The sequence below is a fragment of the Sinocyclocheilus grahami genome, unplaced genomic scaffold (assembly GCF_001515645.1).
Source record: "Sinocyclocheilus grahami isolate Dianchi unplaced genomic scaffold, SAMN03320097.WGS_v1.1 scaffold801.1, whole genome shotgun sequence".
In the NCBI taxonomy this organism is placed as follows: domain Eukaryota; kingdom Metazoa; phylum Chordata; class Actinopteri; order Cypriniformes; family Cyprinidae; genus Sinocyclocheilus; species Sinocyclocheilus grahami.
In genome coordinates this window covers 70,152-95,828 of record NW_015505980.1, presented here as the reverse complement: position 1 = coordinate 95,828, position 25,677 = coordinate 70,152, and the positions used below count along the sequence as shown (strand labels likewise).

The window sequence follows — 25,677 nt, the reverse complement described above, 5'->3', positions numbered from 1 at the left end:
TGCGTGCTGTCTTGTCTTGTGTGAACACGCGGCTTATGAGTAAGCTCATTAGCTGCGTGTTTGTGTCTTGTTTTGTTCAAGCACATGGCTTGTGATTGTTTTGCTGGCCATGTGCTTGTGTTTTTTTTTTTGTGTGTGAGCACATGGCTTTTGTCCTTGTTTCCTGTGTGCCATGTGCTCTCACAATTGACTTGATTCCACCCATCTTTTTACCTGATTATTGGTTAATTTGCCCCATCTGTGTTTCCCTCGTTACCCTCCTCATTTGCTCCCTATTTATTCTCCTTGTGTTTTGCAGTCCCGTGCCAGTTCGTCATCGCATGTATCATGTCAGCCTTGTCCTGATCCTGCCTTGACTTGCCTTGTCGTGCCAGCCTGTTTTTCCCCCACGGGGTAGTTTTTGTTTTATTTTTTTTTATAAAAGCCCATCTCCTGCATCAGTGAGTCCTCACCTCATCCCTTCATCCCCAACCCTGACAGTACGAGCTGACAAAAAGAGGACTCACCAAAGATGGTTTTCTTCCTTTTCCCATCTCCTACCACCGGATTGTCCACCCGCCAGCAAATGATCCAGCAAGTAAATGCTCGCTACTTCCGTCAGCAGGGGGCTGACGTGAGGGACTTTGCCTGTGACTTCCTCATTGAGGTGGACAATCTGGACTATAGTGAGGCTGATATTTAGGAGGTCTTCAACATCTGCCTCGATCAGCCTCTCAGCCTGTAGGAGATGGAGAAGCTGGGGAATCTTGGCTTCTGGGACTTAATTTATCATGTCTACCATCATGGGGAGCCTGAACCCCCTCACCAAGCGAATTCCCACTTCACTGACTGTCCCCCCTTTTCCACCTGCAGTCAGTGGAAGCCCCAGCCCTCCAATGACCCATAAACGGAGAAGGAGGAAGAATGGGCCAGCTGCAGCACTGCCAAAGACGGCTGAAGAGGCTGCAGCGCCTCTAGAAGCTGTAATGCCACTGCCTAGCTCTCATCGGAGGAGAAAGAGGAAGACTTCCTCCATCCTTCAAGGCCTGCAGCCTGTCCCAGAGCCGTCCTTGCTTCTTGCCATGCCGGCTCCGCCCAAGCTCCTTGCTCTGCTGGCTCTGCATAGGCTCCCTGCTCTGCCCAAGCTCCTTGCTCTGCTGGCTCTGCATAGGCTCCCTGCTCTGCCCAAGCTCCTTGCTCCTTGCTCCCTCCTTGATACTGGCTCCACCCTTCCTGCTTGCCAAGTGTTCGGTCCCGCCCTGGCCGGCCGTTGGGGTTCCTGTTAAAGGGGTCATATGATGCTTTTTTTAAAGATCATTATTTTGTGTATTTGGTGTAACAGAATATGTTGACATGCTTTAATGTTCAAAAAACACATTATTTTTCAAATACTGTACATTATTGTAGGTCCTCTATGCCCCGCCTCTCTCAAACGCTTCGTTTTCTACAAAGTCCCTCCTTCCGACAAGCGCAGTCTGCTCTGATTGGCCAGCTGGCCCAGTGCATTGTGATTGGCCGAACACCGCAAGCACTTGTCGGAAATGTAACGCCCCTTACCATAATCGTGAGCTTCATCTTTCAAAATAAATGTAAAGACAGTCGCGTGACAGACACAGTGATGAAGCTGGTATGTGTTTGCATTACACAAGCCACAGATAACCCCTTTAAGCCAGAGCCTCCCTGGTCTGTCCCTCCGGCTCTGCCTTGGTGGTCTGCCGGGGTTCCCGTTAAGCCGGAGCCTCCCTGGTCTGTTCCTCCGGCTCTGCCCTGGTGGTCTGCCAGGGTTTCTGTTAGGCCGGAGCCTCCCTGGATCGTCCCTCCGGCCCCGGACAGGACTCCTGGACTGCCTGAACCTCCCTGGCTCAACCCTCCCGCCTCTCCCTGGTCCCTTTAATGACTTTCTGGGCTGTCCTGCTGGCACTGGCTTGGCTCCCCTCCCTCCCCTCTTTGTCTTTGTGTTTTGATTTTTCTTGTCTTGCGTTGTCTGTTGTTGTGTGTCGGTCTTGTGTTGTCATGTTTGTGCTGTCTTGTTACTGTCTTGTTTTTGGTGCTCCTCGTTAGGGATGCCAGGTCCCATCATGTCCTGTTTTTATGTGAGTGTGCGGCTTAGAGTATTCTCGAGCCGTACGCTCTCTTGTCTGCATGCCTTGTTCGGATCCCAGCACTCATGTCTTGCTCCATATTCTGTCTTGTTGTGGGAGCGTGCAGTCTCGAGTTCGCTCGGCCATGCGCTCTTCTGTCCACGTGTGTTGTGTTGTGTAGCATGCGGTTTGTTTTCTGCCGCATGCTTTTCTTGTTGTTTTGTTTCGTTGACAAGCTTTCATGTCCTGTTTTGTCTTGTGCTGTGTAGCACGCAGCTTGGTTTTCGATGGCTGTGTGCTGTCTTGTCTTGTGTGAACATGCGGCTTATGAGTATTCTCATTAGCTGCGTGTTCGTGTCTTGTTTTGTTCAAGCACATGGCTTGTGATTATTTTGCTGGCCACAATTATGTAACCGATGTAAAATGATGACAAGAAAAGCCAAAGCTGATTACTTTTTAAATGAAACAACTCATAATCTAAACAGACCTAAGAAATTCTGGAAACATATTGACTATTTCAGGTGCAAAAAAGCCTGTCGGACTTACTTTGTACATAATGGACAATACCATAAAAATCTTGAATGAAGGAGAGGTGCTGAACTGTTTTAATAAACATTTTGTTGCTGTAGGATCGTCGATTAAGGTACCTAAAACTATAGATATGAATAATGATATGGAAAACAGAGAAAAGCATTTAACAGCTCTTAATTTCAGTTTTAAAACGCTTTCTATTTGTCAGATTAAAAAAGCTCTCAAACTACTAGATGTAAATAAGTCAGCTGGTCCTGACAAATTAGAACCACTTTTTTAAAAATTTAGCTGCAGATTACATTGCTGCCCCTTTGACATATCTTTAAAATCTTTTACTGAGTTTAAATGAATACCCAAGTATATGGAAGTCTGCTTTTGTTTCCCCATTGTTAAAAGGAGGAGATCCTTCCGATATGAATAACTATAGGCCAATTTCTAAACTTTGTATTTTGTCTAAGGTTTTTGAATCTCTCATTAGTGAGCGAGCAGTTGATTTCATATCTTATGGAACATGATATTTTATCACATAATCAGTCTGGTTTTAGGAAACAATACAATTCTCATTAGCTGCGTGTTCGTGTCTTGTTTTGTTCAAGCACATGGCTTGTGATTATTTTGCTGGGCACAATTATGTAACCGATGTAAAATGATGACAAGAAAAGCCAAAGCTGATTACTTTTTAAATGAAACAACTCATAATCTAAACAGACCTAAGAAATTCTGGAAACATATTGACTATTTCAGGTGCAAAAAAGCCTGTCGGACTTACTTTGTACATAATGGACAATACCATAAAAATCTTGAATGAAGGAGAGGTGCTGAACTGTTTTAATAAACATTTTGTTGCTGTAGGATCGTCGATTAAGGTACCTAAAACTATAGATATGAATAATGATATGGAAAACAGAGAAAAGCATTTAACAGCTCTTAATTTCAGTTTTAAAACGCTTTCTATTTGTCAGATTAAAAAAGCTCTCAAACTACTAGATGTAAATAAGTCAGCTGGTCCTGACAAATTAGAACCACTTTTTTAAAAATTTAGCTGCAGATTACATTGCTGCCCCTTTGACATATATTTAAAATCTTTTACTGAGTTTAAATGAATACCCAAGTATATGGAAGTCTGCTTTTGTTTCCCCATTGTTAAAAGGAGGAGATCCTTCCGATATGAATAACTATAGGCCAATTTCTAAACTTTGTATTTTGTCTAAGGTTTTTGAATCTCTCATTAGTGAGCGAGCAGTTGATTTCATATCTTATGGAACATGATATTTTATCACATAATCAGTCTGGTTTTAGGAAACAACACAGCACAACCACAGCTGCGACTAGGGTTATAAACAATATCACTGAGGCGCTTGATAGAGGTAATTATTGTGTATCATTTTTTAACAATCTGTCCAAGGCTTTCGAAAACGTTGATTTCAGTTTAATAAAAACTAGACTGAAACAAATTGGAATGTCAAATGAGACAACCTCTTGATTTGAAAGCTACTTAGTGGGCAGAACACACTGTGTGCAAATGGAAGGCCATTCATCTGCACCATTGCAGATTATGAGGGCTGTTCCTCAGGGGTCTGTTTTGGGGCCTCTGCTTTTTATTATTTATATTAATAATCTTGATTTTAATATTGGTAATTTTAATTTACATTTTTATGCTGATGACACTGTGATTTATTGTAGTGCAACTAAATTACACCAAGCTGTGTCCTTACTCCAGAGTGCTTTTGTAATCTCAGAAAGTTTTACCTGGTTAAATAAAGGACAAATAAATAAATAAAATAGGTGAATATTGTCATTTTTGTGCTTCTAGCACCAAACAGCACTACCTTACCCTTAAAGTATATTCATAATGTATTTAATGCTGAAAAAGGACTATTTAATTAATCTGTCCTATCAATGGCAGTTTGGGGGAATGCTTGAAACTTTGAAAACTTTTTTTTTTTTCCAGTTCTGTCTGATTTTGATAGTGGTATGGAAATTCTAAACTTCACCTTCATCTTAAATAAAGTCAGTATTTGTGAGTACTAGTGTAGACGCTTCATTGAATTGTTCTTGACTTTTCTGTAGACAAAACGGGACTAATCGCAGCTTTGCTAGGCGGAGGGACCATTGTGCTCTTCATTATCATGGGCTTTGTGTGGCTGCTTTGGAGGAAGTTGTCCAGAATCCCCATAATTCCTGAATTTTTGGTATGTGTCTTTTGGTCCTTTCATTGTGTATATATTTTTTTCATTTAAATTCTAGTATAGGCATATTTCAGCACAAAAAAAAAAGTATTCACCCTTATGTTGGTCCAAACGTTTTATCACCTGTGGGAATATCCCTATGATAATGATATCCTATTACATCTACTTACATTTTATGAACAACCAACAGAATAAAGCCATACATGTTTGAAGCAGTATGAAAATCAGTACATTATGACAGAATTTAACATTTTCGGGTGAACTGTTTCTTTAGGAATTGTTCTTTATTCAGCTGTGTTTTGTATTTGTGATGTGTCTGGTGATCTGCTGTTGACCCCCATCAGCTGAACCAAGACTAACCGTTTGCTCCTTTCCATATGCAGCGGAACGTTATAACTGGCCAATCTCTTACATCCCAAGCCGAGCCGACCGCCATTTCCCAAATGACATCTCGGGGGGACACACCCCTACTGACAGATGAGATTTTTAGTTATGGTTCTCCCCCCATTTCCCCAACTGAGAAAGACTGCAAAGCAAACACTATCCTTGATGACACCGTAGTGGATCTAACTGAGGTTTCTGAAGAGGACATGGATTGTGAAGACTCTGAAGGCGTTGGCAGGTCGTCTGACTATGACAGTCCTAAATTCCTGCAGGAGATGAGTCCAGGGGACATTACTGAGGGATATGGCCCTTGACCACTAGTGATTAGGTCTGAACCTTAGTAAGAACGACACTGGAAAGTGTTTGCATTTCTTATGGCAATATGGCTTGTTCACACCAAGTCATTGTAATCAATTTTGGTCCATTAACAATTTCACACACTGATCATTTGAAAGACTTTTTTTTGCTATTATTTTGTGTTCTCTGTCATCGCCGCGGCTGAAAAGTAGCACATGAAACACTGCTTACATTTATATTTTATTCTTTGATAATTCTGGGGTGGCACAGCTTTTTCTTAGGGTGGCAGTTGCCACCCCGGTAGATCCGCCCCTGTCAGTAGGCTTGTGTTGTGTGCACAGAGATAAAACTACATCGCACCCATTCAAATCAAAGTTGTGTACAATCAGACACAGTTCAGAGGGTTCAATTGTGGTGAGAGTTATCTAGATTGTTACGATGTGCTGCATTGACAGTGTTAACTACAGCCATGGCGAGTTTCCCACTAACCTGCATTAAGATAAATTAATGTGTAAATAAAATAATTTTTCTAGGGAGGGGGAAAAAAACTGTTGAAACGTACACTGTCAAGGGGGGGGGGGGGGGGGCAATGTCCTGCCAGAAATTTACCAGTACCCTTTTCATGATATTTACAGACATTTGCAGTAACACAGTGTTACAGTGTCCTCGTTACACATGATACATGTACTTATAATAACAATAAATTATGCATAATTGCATGCAAGTAACCCTAAACCAAACCCTAATCCTAACCCTAACCATATAGTAAGTACATGTAGTTAATTAATATTACTGTTATACTAATTAATATTACTCTAATATTAATGTTATGTAGTTAATTAATATTAATTAATAAAAGTACTTAAATGCATAGGCGCTTTATGTTTCTGCCGGTGGGTGCTCAACCTCAACCATCATATATATACAGTATATATATATATATATAAAACCCATTTTCACCACTGTTTCCACGACTAAATAATAACTAGGCTAAGTTATCATACACATACGCAACAAATTTAATATTTTCAAATATTTCATTCTCATTACTCAGTAATTAATTATACTGTGTGTTAGTTTTTTTTTTCTTCTAGAGTATACTCCGTTGGATGGTGAGTTTGATGAATTTACTACACAAAATATATCTTGCGAAGTGAAAGCAAGGACTGCAAATACATTATTTAGTAACCAAATAATACACACATTATTGCTATTGTCACGGAGTCACCAGACTCTCACCACCACGCAACGATCCCAATTACCTGAATTCTGAACACCTGCACTCAATCAGCACATCCTCATCAGCCCCAGCATATAAGCACACACCTCAGTTCAGTCTTTGTCTGTCCTTGATTAGGCTACAGACTCTCTATCCTGTGATCTCCAGTATTCCAGCGGACTCTCTCCAGTTCTCCTGCGAACGATCTCAGTTGAACAAAGATTATCTCCTTGAAGTTGCTACTGAAAACGACTTACCTCTCTGGCGCTGAGGTGTGTGCTTCCCGATCCTCATTCACCTTCATCAATAAGACTATTCCTATTAAATCATCCACCTGCACAGGCAGCTCAACCTCCAGAAGACCTCAACTCCGACCCCGTACAAGGTCCAGTCAGTAAACAGAAGAACCCTAAGCAGAGGCTACATTCGTCATCAAGTCAAACCCATCCTGTCAAGAGTTGGCTGCCTGCATGTAGAGTCTTTCTCTCCTCTGGTTCTGGAAGTTTCTACCGTTGCTGTCATCCTAGGGCGCCCCTGGCTAATACAACATCAGCCCAGATTGTCGTGGATTACGGGTGAATGTTCACGTGCAATGGGGTGAAACCTGCTTCCCTCATTGCTTTCCAGAACTACCTCTACAATCTCCAGATCCTACGGCAGTATTACCAGTTAACTCCACAACCATTAAAATTATCATGGGACTGTGCCATCGACCTGGTACCGGGTGAGTAAGTGCCCCGAGTGGTGAGTGCAGTTTCAAGTCCTTCCATTAAACTTTTCTCCACTGACTACTACGGTTTCAGTAATTACTGCCAACCATGTTGTTACAGTTACCACCCTCCTTGTCTCTGGATCAGCCGGTAACTTCATCTCCGGACAGCTCTGCAGGCAGCTCAACCTCCAGAAGACCTCAACTCCGACCCCGTACAAGGTCCAGTCAGTAAACAGAAGAACCCTAAGCAGAGGCTACATTCGTCATCAAGTCAAACCCATCCTGCCAAGAGTTGGCTGCCTGCATGTAGAGTCTTTCTCTCCTCTGGTTCTGGAAGGTTCTACCGTTGCTGTCATCCTAGGGTGCCCCTGGCTAATACAACATCAGCCCAGATTGTCGTGGATTACGGGTGAATGTTCACGTGCAATGGGGTGAAACCTGCTTCCCTCATTGCTTTCCAGAACTACCTCTACAATCTCCAGATCCTACGGCAGTATTACCAGTTAACTCCACAACCATTGAAATTATCATGGGACTGTGCCATCGACCTGGTACCGGGTGAGTAAGTGCCCCGAGGAAGGATTTATCCACTATTCATACCAGAGCAGAGGGCCATGGAGGAGTACATTGAGGAGGCACTCAAGCAGGGTTACATCCACCCTTCAACCTCTCCTGCCGCATCCAGCTTCTTTTTTGTCACCAAGAAGGACAGAGGCTTGAGGCCCTGCTTAGATTATCGAGCACTGAGTAAGATCATGGTGAAGTTCCGCTATCCACTTCCCCTCGTCCCAGCGGCTTTGGAACAGCTCCGCGACGCTTCAGTTTTCACCAAGCTGGATCTCCGACGCACTTACAACCTCATCAGGATATGTGAGGGGGACAAATGGAAGACAGCATTTGTGACACCTGCTGGACACTATGAGTATTGCGTAATGCCTGTATGGCCTGGTCAACGCCCCCTCCGTATTCCAGGATTTCATGAATGAGGTGCTCCGGGATTTCCTCAACCGCTTTGTGGTAGTGTATATGGATGACATCCTGATATACTGCCGGAGTCTAGCCGAACATTGCCATCATGTTTCGGAGGTCCTACAGCATTTGCGTGATAACCAGCTTTTCCTAAAAGCAGAGAAATGCAGTTTCCACCAATCCTCCATCCAGTTCCTTGGGTATAACATCTGTAAGGAGGGCATTCTCATGGATGAAGGGAAGGTATCAGCAGTGAGGTCCTGGCCAACTCCCACCACCATAAAAGAACTCCAGAGGTTCCTTGGCTTTGCCAATTTTTATCGCCGGTTCATTCAGAATTACAGCTCTTTTGACCTCACTGCTGAAAGGCAGGCCCAAATCTCTGTGCTGGACCTCAGAAGCAGGACGTGCCATGGAACAACTGAAATTAGCATTCACCTCTGCCCCACTCGTTCTCCATCCTGATCCTGAGAAGCCCTTCGTAGTAGAGGTTGGGGCAGTATTGTCACAGCGGCAGGAGAGAGCATCCGAACTCCTTCCATGTGCCTTCTTCTCCAAGAAACTCAGCCCCGGCGGAGCAGAATTATGACATCGAAACAGAACTTCTTGCTATCAAGCTTGGCCTAGAGGAGTGGAGGCACTGGTTGGAAGGAGCCAGGTACCCCTTCACAGTACTAACAGAGCACAAAAATTTGCAGTATCTCTGTGAAGTTAGAAGACTTAATCCCAGACAGGCCTGATGGGAACTCTTTTTCACCAGATTCAATTTTATAATCCCTTATCGTCCCGGATCCAAAAACGTGAAGGCAGATGCTCTCTCCCGACTTCATACCCCAGATGAAACTCTGGAACTACCCGAACCAGTGCTTCCCTCCTCCCTCATTGTCAGTCCCATCCAATGGGACATAGAAGAATAGATTGCTGAAGCTACCCTCTCTGAACCAGCTCCGCCGGGCTGCCGAGCTGGATGTATCGATGTACCCAAATCTCTTCGAGTACAACTGATACATTCTGCTCATTCTTCATTGGGCACTGGCCACCCAGGGACTACACAGACCCTCTCGCTACTACAAGATCAGTTCTGGTGGCCTGGCATGGCTAATAACAACCGCCGTTACATCGAAGTCTGTCAGAAATGTGCGACATTTAAGGTCCCTTCCAGGTCGTCAGTTCAGTCTTTGTCTGTCCTCGATTAGGCTACAGACTCTCTATCCTGCGATCTCCAGTATTCCAGCGGACTCTCTGCAGTTCTCCTGTGAACTATCTCCGTTGAACTAAGATTATCTCCTTAAAGTTGCTACTGAAAACGACTTACCTCTCTGGCACTGAGGTGTGTGCTTCCCGATCCTCATTCACCTTTATCAATAAGACTATTCCTATGCCTGTATGGCCTGGTCAACGCCCCCTCCGTATTCCAGGATTTCATGAATGAGGTGCTCCGGGATTTCCTCAACCGCTTTGTGGTAGTGTATATGGATGACATCCTGATATACTGCCGGAGTCTAGCCGAACATTGCCATCATGTTTCGGAGGTCCTACAGCATTTGCGTGATAACCAGCTTTTCCTAAAAGCAGAGAAATGCAGTTTCCACCAATCCTCCATCCAGTTCCTTGGGTATAACATCTGTAAGGAGGGCATTCTCATGGATGAAGGGAAGGTATCAGCAGTGAGGTCCTGGCCAACTCCCACCACCATAAAAGAACTCCAGAGGTTCCTTGGCTTTGCCAATTTTTATCGCCGGTTCATTCAGAATTACAGCTCTTTTGACCTCACTGCTGAAAGGCAGGCCCAAATCTCTGTGCTGGACCTCAGAAGCAGGACGTGCCATGGAACAACTGAAATTAGCATTCACCTCTGCCCCACTCGTTCTCCATCCTGATCCTGAGAAGCCCTTCGTAGTAGAGGTTGGGGCAGTATTGTCACAGCGGCAGGAGAGAGCATCCGAACTCCTTCCATGTGCCTTCTTCTCCAAGAAACTCAGCCCCGGCGGAGCAGAATTATGACATCGAAACAGAACTTCTTGCTATCAAGCTTGGCCTAGAGGAGTGGAGGCACTGGTTGGAAGGAGCCAGGTACCCCTTCACAGTACTAACAGAGCACAAAAATTTGCAGTATCTCTGTGAAGTTAGAAGACTTAATCCCAGACAGGCCTGATGGGAACTCTTTTTCACCAGATTCAATTTTATAATCCCTTATCGTCCCGGATCCAAAAACGTGAAGGCAGATGCTCTCTCCCGACTTCATACCCCAGATGAAACTCTGGAACTACCCGAACCAGTGCTTCCCTCCTCCCTCATTGTCAGTCCCATCCAATGGGACATAGAAGAATAGATTGCTGAAGCTACCCTCTCTGAACCAGCTCCGCCGGGCTGCCGAGCTGGATGTATCGATGTACCCAAATCTCTTCGAGTACAACTGATACATTCTGCTCATTCTTCATTGGGCACTGGCCACCCAGGGACTACACAGCCCCTCTCGCTACTACAAGATCAGTTCTGGTGGCCTGGCATGGCTAATAACAACCGCCGTTACATCGAAGTCTGTCAGAAATGTGCGACATTTAAGGTCCCTTCCAGGTCGTCAGTTCAGTCTTTGTCTGTCTTCGATTAGGCTACAGACTCTCTATCCTGCGATCTCCAGTATTCCAGCGGACTCTCTGCAGTTCTCCTGTGAACTATCTCCGTTGAACTAAGATTATCTCCTTAAAGTTGCTACTGAAAACGACTTACCTCTCTGGCACTGAGGTGTGTGCTTCCCGATCCTCATTCACCTTTATCAATAAGACTATTCCTATTAAATCATCCACCCGCACTCAGAGTTCTCCCTTCCATCGCTCCCTATACCTGTTTATGTTGCTTTACAATTAATAAATTGTTGGATTTACCTAACCTCCCTGTCCAGAGTTTGTATATCCTGACAGCTATGAGGGTTGCGCTTCACTAAATAAAATGATTTAATAAATCCCTGTTTACAATAAGCACTTATTAGCGCGTACACAGGACAAAGTTTGAGGATGCACTTAAGGGGGCACACATAATATCTGAGGGAGCACAGAGCCATGATCACTATATATATATATATATATATATGAGAGAGCAAGCCAAGAGCTCTCGTATTACAATAATGCACTCTCGACATTTGCCATTAAAATAATGCCAAAAACTGCCTCAAATGAACTATGAAAACGAGAATAAAGTCGTAAAAGCTGCATTTCCATTTCTTATTGGTTAAAATGAAAGGAGACTATCTTGTGTTTTTCCGTGGGTGCTCGACCATTTCATAGGCGCCTATGCTTAAATGTATAACTACACTGTAACAAGGACACCTTAAAATAAAGTGTAACCACATTTTCTATAATCCGAAAATACAGCTCAATGCAATGCGTAATTCTAAATTTAGGTACACCTAAAAAAAATCCTGTAAAAATCAACACAGAAAATGAGCACGGTACGTTGGGCAGCGTTTTTACAGATTATGCTGCTTTAGAAAGTTATGTGAATCAATTGATTTCTAAAGGAATTGCAAATATGACGCTCTATCAATCAACCAAAAGTTGTAAAAAAGGACATTTTTACTGAAAGATACTCTGATATAGGCATCTGTTAACCAATGAGAATTTCAGAGATTCTGATCCCGAAATCCAATTTGCTGCATTTCCACTCGATTTAAAACTGCCCTGACTTTTCAACAATAAAACACATTTTGCACATAGCTGTCTGTTAAACGCTTTGGCAAGGCCTCTCTAGCATGTGAGGAACTAAAACTGCTTGTGTATGTGCGTTTGAGCCATGACTTTTCTGTTTTTCATAAGGGTATATTGCAGGTTGTTATTATTATTCTTGATTTCATGAAAACACGTGTCATAGCATTCATTTACGTCAGAGGTGAATGACGTGCTGGATTCAGTGCTGCTGTAGCTTTAAAACTGGAGAACTTTGCCAAGCTGAATATATAACATGATTATGACACTATATGCACACTTCTAGGCAGTGGTTTATTGTTACATCTGTAAAGTGTTTGCTGTGATAACACCATATGTTTAAGCAATAACAGGCTACAATTAATATATGCCAGGCACTTCTCTATAATCTGTCTGAGATTCATTTGAGCATTTATATAGAATAACTAAACTATAGCTGAACTTTAGTGAGGGGACATTGTTCCTCTTAGCATCATGAAAAAAAAACTTTAATTAAAATTCTGAATGCATTACAGAGAGTCTAGTATGTGTGTAAAGAGTGCTCCCTGTATAATTTCAAATGCACTGAGCCTATCACTTATCTCAGTTCATCGGTTCAATGGACGTGTCTGTGATTAGCTACACTGCTCAACCCTGCAAACATTGTAAATAGAAACATCTGATGCTCTCCAGAGCGCAAATGTAAATATGCACAGAAGAGTTTGCCAAATATGTTATTATTACAGTTTCAACTAAGGTGCTCTTGGGTTTTTGTGTGTGTGTGTGTGTGTGTGTGTGTGTGAGAGAGAGAGAGAGAGAGAGAGAGAGAGAGAGAGTGTTTAGCTCCCTAAACTGGGTGTGACATGATAAAATGCTTTCTGTATGGATTTAATATGGAATGTTGCTAAAATATGGGAACAGTTGGGCAATACTACGTTGCATGTTTTAAACACTTAGATTATGTCCTTACTTTGGCCATGCATTAAATGCACATCCTTGAAAGAGCGCAGTTTGCTGACATATTTACTTTAAAGTCTGCGTGAATCGGAGTTTGCTGCCGACTGGATTTCAGTGTGGTGGCGTATTTCCAACTGAAACGGAATATTGAGTAGAGGGCGGGGGGTTATTTTTGCGCTCCTCCTCTCATCTCTCACCCACAGCAGACTAATGGTTGGAGGGGCGTGGTTAAGCATATTCTGCCCAAGCCGTCAAACTGATGTCATCAGAGAAGGCATGCCATTCCAGAGCATAAGCAAATTATCAGATTTTGATTAAAGATTACCAAAACAAACAATTTTTATTTCAGAGGATTAACTTGCACAGATTAATTGACTTTAAGGCTAGCAATGTGCGCTAACAAAATAAATAGTAAATTTAGATTTCATGTGGACTTTATAACATCTCAGGTAATGTCCGTGGTATGATGACGACAGTGGTTACATATTTACATTTACATTACATTTTGACATTTAGCAGACGCTTTTATCCAAAACGACTTACAAATGAGGACAATGGAAGCAATCAAAATCAACAAAAGAGCAATGATACACAAGTGCTATAACTGTGACGAGTCAGTAGCTTGAGGATCCATCTGCAGTTTATTAGACAAAAGCAGTACAAGGCAGGGCAGTAAACAGTAGTAGTATAGGATAACCAACAGTAGTCGTAATCCAGAGAACGGGCAGAGAATTGGGGCCGGCGGCGAGCAAACACAGTAGATAAACAGGCTAAAGGGGTCGGGGCTGGCAGCAAGAATCAGAACACGAGATAAACAGTCCAGGTCAATACACAGGCAGGCAGAAAAACAGAAAACGCTTAGAAATGATCACCGGGGCAAATCAAGACTTTGCACTGAATAGCAGATCAGAGTGCCTTAAATAGGTGTTTGAGTGTGTGAGATAATTGAAGACAGGTGTAGGGTGATCAGTTCCAGGTATGACGGCTGATGGGAAATTAAGTCCAAATGAGGTGGTTAATACTCGGGTGAAGGCTCCCTCTGGTGGTGCGAGAGACGTAGTGCGGGAACCTCCTTTGTAACAGAGCCCCCACCCTGCGAGCGGCTCCTGACGCGAGGAGGCAAGTGACGCAGGGGTCTACCTCGTGGTCGAGGGGCCGGTTTTCCCGGGTGTGTCCTATGAAACTCCTCCATGAGTGAGGGGTCAAGAATGTCCCTAGCGTTGACCCAGGACCGTTCCTCCGGACTGTACCCCTCCCAGTCAACCAGATACTGGAGTACACCGCCCCGGCATCGAGAGTCGAGCAGTTCTCTGAGCTGATACACCTCCTCGTTGTCGACCAGAATGGGTGGAGGCGCCTGGACCTCGGCTCCCTCATTCTCCTGACCCTCTCTCGGACCAGATAGTTAGCAGGTAAATCTAAACGGACTGAAACTGGCGTAATTTGTCTTAGAATTTTGAATGGGCCAACATACCTAGGACTGAGTTTCTTGCAGGGAAGTCTGAGGCCGATGTCTCTAGTGGATAGCCACACCCATTGACCTGGGGCGTACTCTGGACCTGGGCAACGGTGACGGTTTGGCCTGTTCCTCTTGCCGTCTTGCCGTTGTAGATGAGTATGTGCTCGATTCCAGGTCTCCTCACTGCGCCGTAACCATTCAGTGACTGAGGGAAGATTCGAAGGTTCTCCTGACCAGGGGAAAAGAGGTGGTTGGTAGCCCAGTACGCATCTGAAAGGTGTCAGACCAGTGGCAGGTTTTTGAAGAGAGTTCTGAGCATACTCGACCCACATCAAGTATTTGCTCCAGTCAGTTTGATTATTCTGGCAGTAGGTTCTGAGAAATCGCGTGAGTTCCTGGTTCAGTCGCTCCGTCTGCCCATTGGAGTGTGGATGATAACCGGAGGTGAGGCTGACGCTTACGTTGAGAAGTCTAAAGAAGGCTGACCAGACTCGAGAGGTGAATTGAGGACTCCTATCAGACACAATGTCCTCGGGTAGGCCACAGAACCGGAACACATAGTTGCATAGTGTTTCAACAGTTTCAAGAGCGAAAGGAAGTTTAGGTAAGGGAATGAGACGGCAGGACTTGGAAAAGCGGTCTATGACTGTTAGGATGGTGGTATTTCCCAGTGAGTTTGATAGATCCGTGATGATGTCTATAGCAATATGGGACCATGGACGCTGGGGTACTGGAAGTGGTTGAAGTAGGCCAGCGGGTAATTGGCGTGAAGGCTTGGATGTGTTGCATGCCGTGCAATTATTCACAAAGGTGACTGTGTCTTTAGACATTGTAGACCACCAGAAACTATTTCTGAGAAGGTGGAGGGTTGTTGTGATACCTGGATGCCCCGAGCTGGGGTTGTCATGAACTTGATGCAGAAGTTTATCTCTGTGCTGTTCAGGGACGAACGTGAGTTGTGGAGGGCATTCAGGAGGAGGAGGATGTGTGGCGTTAGAGAGATCCATCTCAGTCAAAATGTCCCATTGGACTGGTGCGACAAGCAGGGTTTCAGGAATAATGTTCTCCTCCATGCTGGTATGATCACTCCCCTCGTTAAATCGTGACAGAGCATCAGCTTTGGCGTTTTTGGACCCGGGTCGGTAAGTGACTGTAAAGTGGAATCGGGTAAAGAAAAGAGCCCATCTAGCCTGTCTATTCTAGATTCTTATGGTCAGTTAGAACGGTGCATGGATGTAGTGCTCCCTCTAGCCAATGGCGCCACTCCTCCATGGCTGCTTTCATGGCCAGCAATTCACGGTTTCCCACATCATAATTTCGTTCAGAGGATGATAACTTCCTGGAGAGGAATGCACAAGGGAACATTTTGGCTGATGAGCCATGACGTTGTGAGAGAATAGCCCCTATACCTGTGCTTGAAGCATCTACCTCCACAATGAATAGCAGGCTGGGATCGGGATGGAGGATTGGAGCTGATGTAAATCTGGTTTTAAGTTCTTGGAAAGCTTGTATTGCCTCAGGAGACCAAGTGAGCTGTGAAGTGGTTCATTTAGTCATGGATGTTAATGGAGCAGCAACGGTACTGAAGTTTTGATGAACCGCCGATGAAATTTGCAAAGCCAAGGAAGCGCTGTAATTCCTTCACAGTACGTGGTTGTGGCCAATCGACTACTGCCCTCACCATATGATCATCCATAGCCACTCCCTCTTGACTGATGACATACTCCAGAAATGACGTTTTGGTTTGATGGAATTCGCATTTCTCTCCCTTGGCATACAATTGATGTTGGATCAGACGTTTGAGATCAGTGCGGAAGTGATGGATGTGTTCATCGAAGGAATTTGAATAGATGAGTATATCGTCAATGTACACCACCACCCAATGATCCAGCATGTCTCTGAAGATGCCGTTTACAAAGGACTGGAAGACTGACGGACTGTTGGCTAGGCCGAACGGCATAACGCAGTACTCATAGTGCCCAGTGGATGTGGAGAAGGCAGTTTTCCACTCATCACCTTCCTTAATACGAATCAAATTATATGCGGAGTGCAGATCGAGCTTGGTAAAATATTTGGCTTGGCGGAGTTGCTCTAGGGCGGCAGGCACTAAAGGAAGTGGGTATCGGAACTTGATGGTGATGTCGTTGAGACCCCGATAATCGATACATGGTCTGAGACTGCCGTCCTTTTTTTCACAAAGAAGAAGCCGGCTGAAGCAGGTGAGGTAGAGGGTCTGATAAAGCCCTTTGTTAGTTCCTCTTCAATATATTTCTTCATGGCTTCTGACTCGGGTTGAGACAGAGGGAATATTCTACCCTTGGAAGGTATGCTGCCAGGTATTAGCTCGATAGAGTAGTCACAGGAGCAGTGAGGAGGAAGTCGAAAGGCCTTTACTTTGCTGAATGCCTCAGAAAGATCAACATACTCAAGGGGAAGTCCGGGAATCTCTGGGTTCTCCCTGGTGAGGGTGATGGTGCTGACTGGTATTGGTGAGTCGTGAGTGAGACAGTGATTGTGACAGGCAGGGCTCCACTGTGTGATTTCCCCTTCCCTCCAAGAGATATACGGATTGTGTATATATATTCGGCTGCCGTTCCTCTTCCTTGACTCAGAGTCAGAAGCTGCTCCCCTGTGCTCCTTCCTCCAGCTGAATGTTCAAATACTTCCTTAAAACGTTGTAAAAAAATGTCAAACGAGGGAAAGACTGACCCATCCGTTCTCCAGACGGCGGTGGCCCAATCCAAAGCCTTTTCGGTAAGCAAGGAGCATATGAATGAAATCGTACTCGAGTCCGTGGGGTATAAAGTGGGTTGCTGATTGACGAACAGTGAACACTGTAGCAGGAATCCTTTGCATTTGGTCGGATCACCGTTAAACTTATCCGGGAAAGCCAGATGAGGGTTCACCGTGGGTGGTGAATTGGTCGTCATGGCACTGATTTGAGCAGCTGCTGGTTCTGTGGGTGACAGACTCAGACCCTGTAAGGCTCTCACCAGGTCCTCCGTTAAAGTTGTTAGGCGAGTTAGTTGATGCTGGTGAATGGCAAGTTGGTTGGCTTGTGCAGATAGTTCTGATGAGAGTTGTATAATAGCTGCTGGATCACTGTTTGGCGAAGTCTTCTGTGACGAGTCAGTAGCTTGAGGATCCATCTGCAGTTTATTAGATAAAAGCAGTACAAGGCAGGGCAGTAAACAGTAGTAGTATAGGATAACCAACAGTAGTCGTAATCCAGAGAACGGGCAGAGAATTGGGGCCGGCGGCGAGCAAACACAGTAGATAAACAGACTAAAGGGGTCGGGGCTGGCAGCAAGAATCAGAACACGAGATAAACAGTCCAGGTCAATACACAGGCAGGCAGAAAAACAGAAAACGCTTAGAAATGATCACCGGGTTAAATCAAGACTTCGCACTGAATAGCAGATCAGAGTGCCTTAAATAGGTGTTTGAGTGTGTGAGATAATTGAAGACAGATGCAGGGTGATCAGTTCCAGGTATGACGGCTGATGGGAAATTGAGTCCGAATGAGGTGGTTAATACTCGGGTGAAGGCTCCCTCTGGTGGTGCGAGAGACGTAGTGCGGGAACCTCCTTTGTAACAATAACAAGTCTCAGTTAGCTTAATGCAGTACAGTAGCAAGTTTTATATAATATATAATATAATATAATATTATATAAAATATAAAAAATAAAATATAAATATAATAACTTAAATATATTTTAATTGATCACAATTATTGCTAGGAACAATTCAGTTGTGCCCCTACTAAATTCTATGTCCTTGAATTGAAGGCCTTTTTTATGAACAAAAATAAAAGTTTGCAAAGTCTAATGTAGTCTGGGATAGATTGCGTTATCTGCCTCATGCAACGGCAGCACGGAGCACAAGTTAAATGAACAATTCTTCACTTTAATTCTTCCACAGTTATTGTCAAGTGTTCATGAGATGGATGGCCTGAGGGAAGAAACTGTTCCTGTGTCTGGTTGTTCTGGTGCTCAGAGCTCTGTAGCGTCGACCAGATGGCAACAGTTCAAAGAGGGAGTGTGCTGGATGTGAGGGGTCCAGAGTGATTCTGCCAGCCCTTTTGCTCACTCTGGACGAGTACAGTTCTTGGAGAGAAGGGAGGGTTGTACCAATGATTCGCTCAGCAGTCCGGACTACCCTCTGAAGTCTTCTGAGGTCAGATTTGGCCGGTAAATTTATTTTAGGTTATTTTATTTTAGGTCATAAATTGAAGAGCCTTTTTTTTGTTTTGTTTTGTTTTTTTGCTATGGAGGGCTTAGCTAATCAGGACAATTATTACTAATCAGTTTTCTTTTTATTAAAAATTTAAATACAAATTCCTACACAATGTATGTAATTTGGCCAGAATTACGCCCTCCCCCCAGTCAGGCTGTGTCAGGCGGAACATTTGGCAACCCTGTGAGAGAGACGAGAACACAGAGCCCTCTCAGCAAATGCTTTAGGAAACACATCTGAACGCGTTTTAGAAAACAGATTTAAGACAATGTCGAAGGATCTTGTTGTTCAGTTTGGTGTGTTTTACGCCTTACTGTTCCCAGGAGTCTTTGGTTTCGGTGAGTATCATTTTGCTGAAGCCTCTCGCGCTAACGGGTGGGGGGCATGTAAGTTTAGCGAGCATGTAAGTTTTTGACTGTATTTAAAGGTTCCCCTTCATTTTTGGTGTTGTTGACTTAATTTGTAATGTAACAAAAGGTTCCTTCTCCATTTTTTGTTGTTAAATTAAATATTAAAGAGGCTTTAATAGAATGGCAAACAAGGGTTTACATCACCATATTACAGTATTAATAGTAACCTAACAAAATTACCACAGTACTGCAGCGTTATTTGGGTGGTGAGTTCTTAGTTTTACTAAATACCATAATCAATAAACTTGGTAATCATTCAATATCAGTGAATATAAAAATACTTAAAATAGCACCACACAGTTGTTACAAAGTAATTTACAAAATACATATATTTCTGCTTAAAAGTTCAAATATAATGTGAACAAGAAAGTAAAATTGACTAAAAGAATAATAAATAACAGGAGAGGTAGTTGCATTTTGAACTCTTTAGAGTTTGATAGAGCTCTTTGGTAATCCTGCCAAAATGTAAAACAATATTATTTCACAATTTTACCTGTATATTATCCTAACGCTTCCACAACAACAAACAAATAAATAAAGTAGTAAAGAAAAAAGTAATAATACTCTGAGGTGAAGTTCACTATGATTAATGACTGAGGCTCAAGATGGTGGCAGAAATGAGAGTGAGTTTGTGGTGAGCGGGCTGATATAAAGCATATTACAGAATATTAGGGCATATCTGACAGCTGAAAGCCATGCCTGAGCAGTCACTCTCAAGTGTTCCAGAGAGCTGTGTGATAAGCGATGATATGTGCTTCTGTTGCAAAAATGAATTTAATTGCCAAATTCCTGGGGAAGAACTGTTCATCTTAAGAAGCGATCCATCAGTCAAAAAGGTTGTTGTTACCATGAGAGTGCTAGCTACGGCAGGAGAGGTCCGTGAATGCCGTCTGCATCAAGAAACACCGAGGAGGATGTTACTGAGCCGGTGAGATCATCAGCTCAGGCTGGACACTGTTTTCAGTTTTTGTCCCCCCAAATACTTCTTTGGTTCATGGCTTAGTGTTTTTTATTCTGTACGGTGATCTTTTTTTATCTGAGTGTTCACGAAACAAGGTGGCTGGTCAGTGTTGCTGTCTTTATGCAGTCCATCAGCACGCTAATCGATTTAAGAGCGTCTGCAAGAGAGAAATAGAGATGTTTATCATCTGTCGGTAGTGGTTGGTTATCACATTGTTTCTATGTATAGTAAAGCATGTTTTATTTATGTTTACATGCTATACAAGTTTTTTTGGAATAAATAAAAGCAGGTAGTTTTATATGTCATTAACTTTATGCTTTAGGTTTGACTTTAGCAGATGTCATATCTCTATTGAAGTCATTAGTGTCAGTTTGCATCTATAATGGATGAATGTTTGGGTCTAGATTTCTAATTCTTGTTCATATGGTCGTACTTTATTTTCTTCTGTGTTTGCGTGTTAAACCTTCTCTCATTTCTCTTTCGCACTTTCACTTCCTTCCTGTTGTTCTTTTCATTCCTTCATGTCTTTCTCTTGCGTTTTCTTTCTCTGTTCTTGTTGTGCTCAGCCAGCAATACATTGAAATGTTCTGGCCCAGTTTTGAGTTGTTTATTTAAGTACAGTATGTAGCCTTTGGTTTTATTTTCACACTTGTATCACAGTCAAACCACAGTTAGGTCTGATCTGAGCGGGTGTGAAAACGTCACTGATCACACGTGGTTACAGCTGCAAATCAGTGTGGCCTTAAACCTTGTTTGGCAGTGTACATGGAGGTGTTACTCTGTCACTCTCGGGTTGAAATCATAATCAATAATCAAACAAAGCAACAGTGTGTGTATAGGCATAGGCAGTCTTAAATAATCCAAACAGGGTAAATCCAACATAGAAGTAAGCACCACAACGCATAGTAAAGACAAGCCCCGATAACCAAGAACTGAAACAGTGGAACTTAAACACATGAGCAAAAGAGGTGATAAACAGATGATTGACAGTACGCAGCTGAAACTGATGAGTGTCCATAACCACGATGCTGACTGAAAACAAAGTTATATATATGTGAAGACTTCAAATGCAAAGCCTGTCAGGGCCATCTGAAATGTTCTTCTAAAATGAGCAGTTTTATCAGGCTCCTATATTTATGTTCAGTTATTTCACTTTAATGGCAACAACCTATTCATTGCCAATAAAGTGAAATTACAGAGCCCAAACATACACTGTAAAAATTGATTGTGATTTTAACAGTAAAAGACTGTAAAAATCCTACAGTAAAAACCTGTTAACTGGTTAACAGTAAGTTTCCATACTATATTCGGTGAATAAATGTAATTACATTTAATGTAATTTGACAGTAAAATACGTTTTTTGGAAGTGAAAAAGAAAAAGTCATTGTATAATTTACAGTATAAAACCGTAAATTGACACTCCCAGAGTTCCCTGCATGATGCATCATATTTGATGTTTTTTTGTTGAAATAAAAAAAAATTTCTTATCAGTTGTGTACATTAGGGTTTAATCTTATGTGTAAAGTTGTTAAATTGTTTATTGCATTATTTCAGAATCATGTGTGTCACCATGATGGTGTTTAGTGTTTATGTGAATGACACTGTGTGCACCTTCTGTATATAAGTATTGTCCTCCTCAGCTCGTATAAAAGCTGTTTGTGATGAGCTTTGGTTCATACCGTGACTTTCTCATCACCACCAGTTTTTGGTGGTTATCAGTGCATTACAATGGTTCAAAACAGATATTAGTACTTCAATATTTTGGTTTATTAACATTACATCAGTTAGTGAAATACGGTATTTTATTGTGAATTTAAGTTAAGTCTGTAAAACCTAAAATGTTGCTACCATATTTTTTACCGTTTTAGTTCTGGCAACCACAGCTGCCGGTATTTTACCGTAAATGTCACAGATTTTTTTTTACAGTGTAGGAGTCTGATAAAAATGCTAATTTTAGAAGAAAATTTCAGATGGCACTTACAGGCTTTTGCATTTGAAGTCTTCATATATACAGGTGCATCTCAACAAATTAGAATATCTTGAAAAAGTTGAAAGTCAAAAATCCAGTATCTCAGAATAGTAGAATATTTCCTAAGATCAATCAAAAAAAGGATTTGCAGAACAGAAAAGCTCAAGTTCTTTAAAGTATGTTCATTTATGCACTCAATACTTGGTCGGGGCTCCTTTAGCACAAACTCCAGCATCAGTGAGGTGTGAATGAATGCGATCCGCTTGTAGCTCTGCTGAGGCACTGTTGAGCTTCAGCTCGGATCCACTGTTTCTCATCTTTCTCTTGAAAATGTCCCATAGATTCCAGATGGGGTTCAGGTCAGGCATGTTGGCTCGCCAATCAAGCACAGTAATATCATGGTCAGCAAACCATTTGGAAGTGGTTTTGGCACTGTGGGCAGGTGCTAAGTCCTGCTGGAAAAAGAAATCAGCATCTCCATAAAGCTTGTCAGCAGATGGAAGAATAAAGTGCTCCAAAATCTCCTGGTAGACGGCTGCATTGACTTTGGTCTTGATAAAACACAATGGCCAACACCAGCAGACATATTAACTTTATTATACTAAACTGTTTATAAGCATTCTGTTAGCAGCACTAAACTTCCTCTTACAAGCAAAATGTGATTTCTGCTTTCTACATTTCACTTCTCTACAACAAAATGTTCTCAAACTTATTTGCAAGACTTTTATTTTTTTTCATTGCTAATTTTTCCTCAGTTCCTATGCAGAAACTGCATTATGGGCTTTATGTGTTCATCGCTGTTTTTTGTGCTTGTGTGATGTAACATTTTACAATCTAACACCAATAACTAAAAATTCATAGTTAGGGCCATTATTAAAGCTGTACAATCTTTGTGTCTGCTCTGATGGCTCCAGTGGCTTAATTTAAAAGGTTAATTTTGTTTTTCTTATTTCCCACAATTAGAGTAATCATAATCATAACCAACATAGACACCCAGTACATACATAAAGTAAAAACTTTCGCCCATTGTTTTTCCCTCTAATTTATTAAAATAATAATATATTGATATTATAGCATTTTATATGTCCCAAAGTAGCAATGCATGTCTATATTTTACAACATTAAATGAACATGGTTTTGAAATTATTCTCTGTTATGTGTGATAATGTAATGATAATGTTGTATGTAGTGATTCGGAGTGATATACACACACACACACACACACACACAGACCCTAACCCCCCCCCCCCCCCCCCCCCCCCTGCATTTCCTGCGATGGCTATCAGCCACTTCCTCAGTTCAGAATGACCTGGCATTGCAGGCTGTTATGATGGTTGGTCATCCAAAAACACTTTAATTGTATTTATTTGTATGTATTTATCTAAGGTCTGTTTTTAAGTGCAAATAGGTTAGTCTAAGATTGTACATTACCAATCAAGCAATCGGATAACACAAATGGAAGTATGACAATTACAGTTTTTTCCCTGCTGAAATATAAAAAATATATTTTATATTTGTTTTCCAATCTCATTTTAAACATTTCCCCCCCCCCCCCCTGCATTTCCTGCGATGGCTATCAGCCACTTCCTCAGTTCAGAATGACCTGGCATTGCAGGCTGTTATGATGGTTGGTCATCCAAAAACACTTTAATCGTATTTATTTGTATGTATTTATCTAAGGTCTGTTTTTAAGTGCAAATAGGTTAGTCTAAGATTGTACATTACCAATCAAGCAATCGGATAACACAAATGGAAGTATGACAATTACAGTTTTTTCCCTGCTGAAATATAAAAAATATATTTTATATTTGTTTTCCAATCTCATTTTAAACATTTATATTTGGATAATAAGATTCAGTTGTGTGTCCAAAATTCAGTGATCGCGTTTGAGCAAAACTCAAAATCTAGTCCAAGATTGTGACATCTCTGAAGATGACATCCGTTTTAAGAATAACTCAGCATTTTATTGAAAGGATTCGTTGTTCTCATGAGCTTTGAGTTTGTATAATAGACTAAATAAACTGAATGTGAATCTAACTTTTTTTTTCTACAGTTCCTTCTCCAACAAACGTGAGTGTTGTTTGTCACAATTTTGTGAATGTCCTCTTCTGGAACTACAGTAACCCAACTGAACAGCTGAAATTCAGTGTAATGGTCAAACCTTATGAAAGGTATGTGTGTGTCAAAAGCAGCTGATCAAGAAAAAAATACAATTTCAGAAAATGTGACATTACTTAATCACAATCACATTCCTTAATCTTTCTGTCCCATTTATCTCTAGTGCTTCCCAAACAGTTGACACCTCTCAGACGTACCTTGATATCAGCAGCTACAGCAGAGATACGGATGACGATTACTTTGTGTTCGTGACGGCACATGATGGGCAAGAGAAATCAGAAAGCGTCTCCATTAGATTCACCTACAGCAAAGACTATTTTGATGAGAACACACATAAATATAAATGTAAGTTTTCTGAGTATAACTTAATCATATGGATAGAGTAATAATGTTTATTACAGTGTTTGCAAGGCACTGTTGATGATGAAACACTATTGATATTTCTCACACATGTTAGGGCTTGCTTCCTATAAAACATTTGCAGTTTATTCAGCCCAAACCATTTAGTGTAGAGACTCAATTCAAACATTTAATTAGCCTTTCGGCCAAAGTATACTTCAGTTTTTATGCATACCTGTGGGTCTGCGTTCAGTGTGTGTGACGCAAATTTCGTCACCCGATTTCTGTAACTGTGCTTACTGACCTGCGCATTGACTTGGTTTTGCACTAATCAGTTGACCGCTGTTTCATAGCAGAAAATGAAACTGAAGAGATGGAAAAACAACAAAAAAGCAGAGACTGCAACAACTGCAGATGCCCACATTGGCAAGCGATTGTGTGAGGGTGTTATAAGATAGCAGACACTTTAGTTTAAAGGTGGGGTAAGTGATTTCTGGTAGCCAATGTTGACATTTGAAATCACCAAAACAAACACGCCCCTACCCCAAAAGGGTCTCGCCCCTATTTTGATAGCTCCGCCCCACACATACGTATGCAACCCAGGCAACGATTAGTTCTGTGCAGAGCCGTTGAGAAACATCGAAAAGAAACTGAATTGAGAAACTTTCTCAACGGCTCTGGTTCTGTGAAACAAAGCAAAACTGCTGCTGTGTTCTATTTATGACGAATTGACACAAATTTCAAATGATTTTCAACGGTTGCTTTGTCGCGTCCAGTGTACCAGACAGACTAGACAGACAGAAAACAACTAGCTGTTGCGGCGCAGACACGGTGTTACTCACCTGTCGAGAAGAAACGAAGCAACCTCGGCATCCGATCACAGGCCTTCCGCTCCTTGAGTTCTCTCCAGCGCAGGAAAGCTGATCCGATATTTACACGGGTCCTACTTCTTGCCTTAAGCCTTCTTTTGTTCCGCAGACGTTTTCCTCTTTCGTTTTTTATCCACCATCTTTATCTTTCTGTCGCTCGGCTCGGCTAATGTCCGTCCTGTGCTGTGCACTGAACGCTCTCTCCTCCACATCATGAGTAGACACCCCTTACTGCTGATTGGCTACAAGTTTGTTATGCTATTCGGCCCAAATCAGTTTTCTAAAGCGTTTTTGAAAAATTGCTTACCCCACCTTTAA

The 25,677-nt window shown here is 42.2% G+C and overlaps 3 protein-coding genes across 3 annotated transcripts in view; all 3 read left to right on the top strand.

The window, feature by feature from the left end:
* infgr1lb1 (interferon gamma receptor 1-like b1) overlaps positions 1-6,009 on the top strand; it is an 89,083-nt gene extending 83,074 nt beyond the window's left edge. Inside the window, exon 8 of the mRNA XM_016246535.1 lies at positions 5,553-6,009. The gene's annotated coding sequence lies outside the window, so the exon portion shown is untranslated. The remainder of the gene's footprint in view (positions 1-5,552) is intronic.
* LOC107561966 (interferon gamma receptor 1-like) overlaps positions 1-6,009 on the top strand; it is a 23,676-nt gene extending 17,667 nt beyond the window's left edge. Inside the window, exons 8-9 of the mRNA XM_016246523.1 lie at positions 4,662-4,783; positions 5,164-6,009. Of these exons, the coding sequence (XP_016102009.1) occupies positions 4,662-4,783; positions 5,164-5,478 (437 nt within the window). The 3' untranslated portion in view covers positions 5,479-6,009. The remainder of the gene's footprint in view (positions 1-4,661; positions 4,784-5,163) is intronic.
* Positions 6,010-18,864: 12,855 nt separating this feature from the next.
* The window catches only part of ifngr1lb3 (interferon gamma receptor 1-like b3), a 16,631-nt gene continuing 9,818 nt past the window's right edge, over positions 18,865-25,677 (top strand). The window contains exons 1-3 of the mRNA XM_016246536.1: positions 18,865-19,031; positions 24,087-24,204; positions 24,315-24,496. Of these exons, the coding sequence (XP_016102022.1) occupies positions 18,962-19,031; positions 24,087-24,204; positions 24,315-24,496 (370 nt within the window). The 5' untranslated portion in view covers positions 18,865-18,961. The remainder of the gene's footprint in view (positions 19,032-24,086; positions 24,205-24,314; positions 24,497-25,677) is intronic.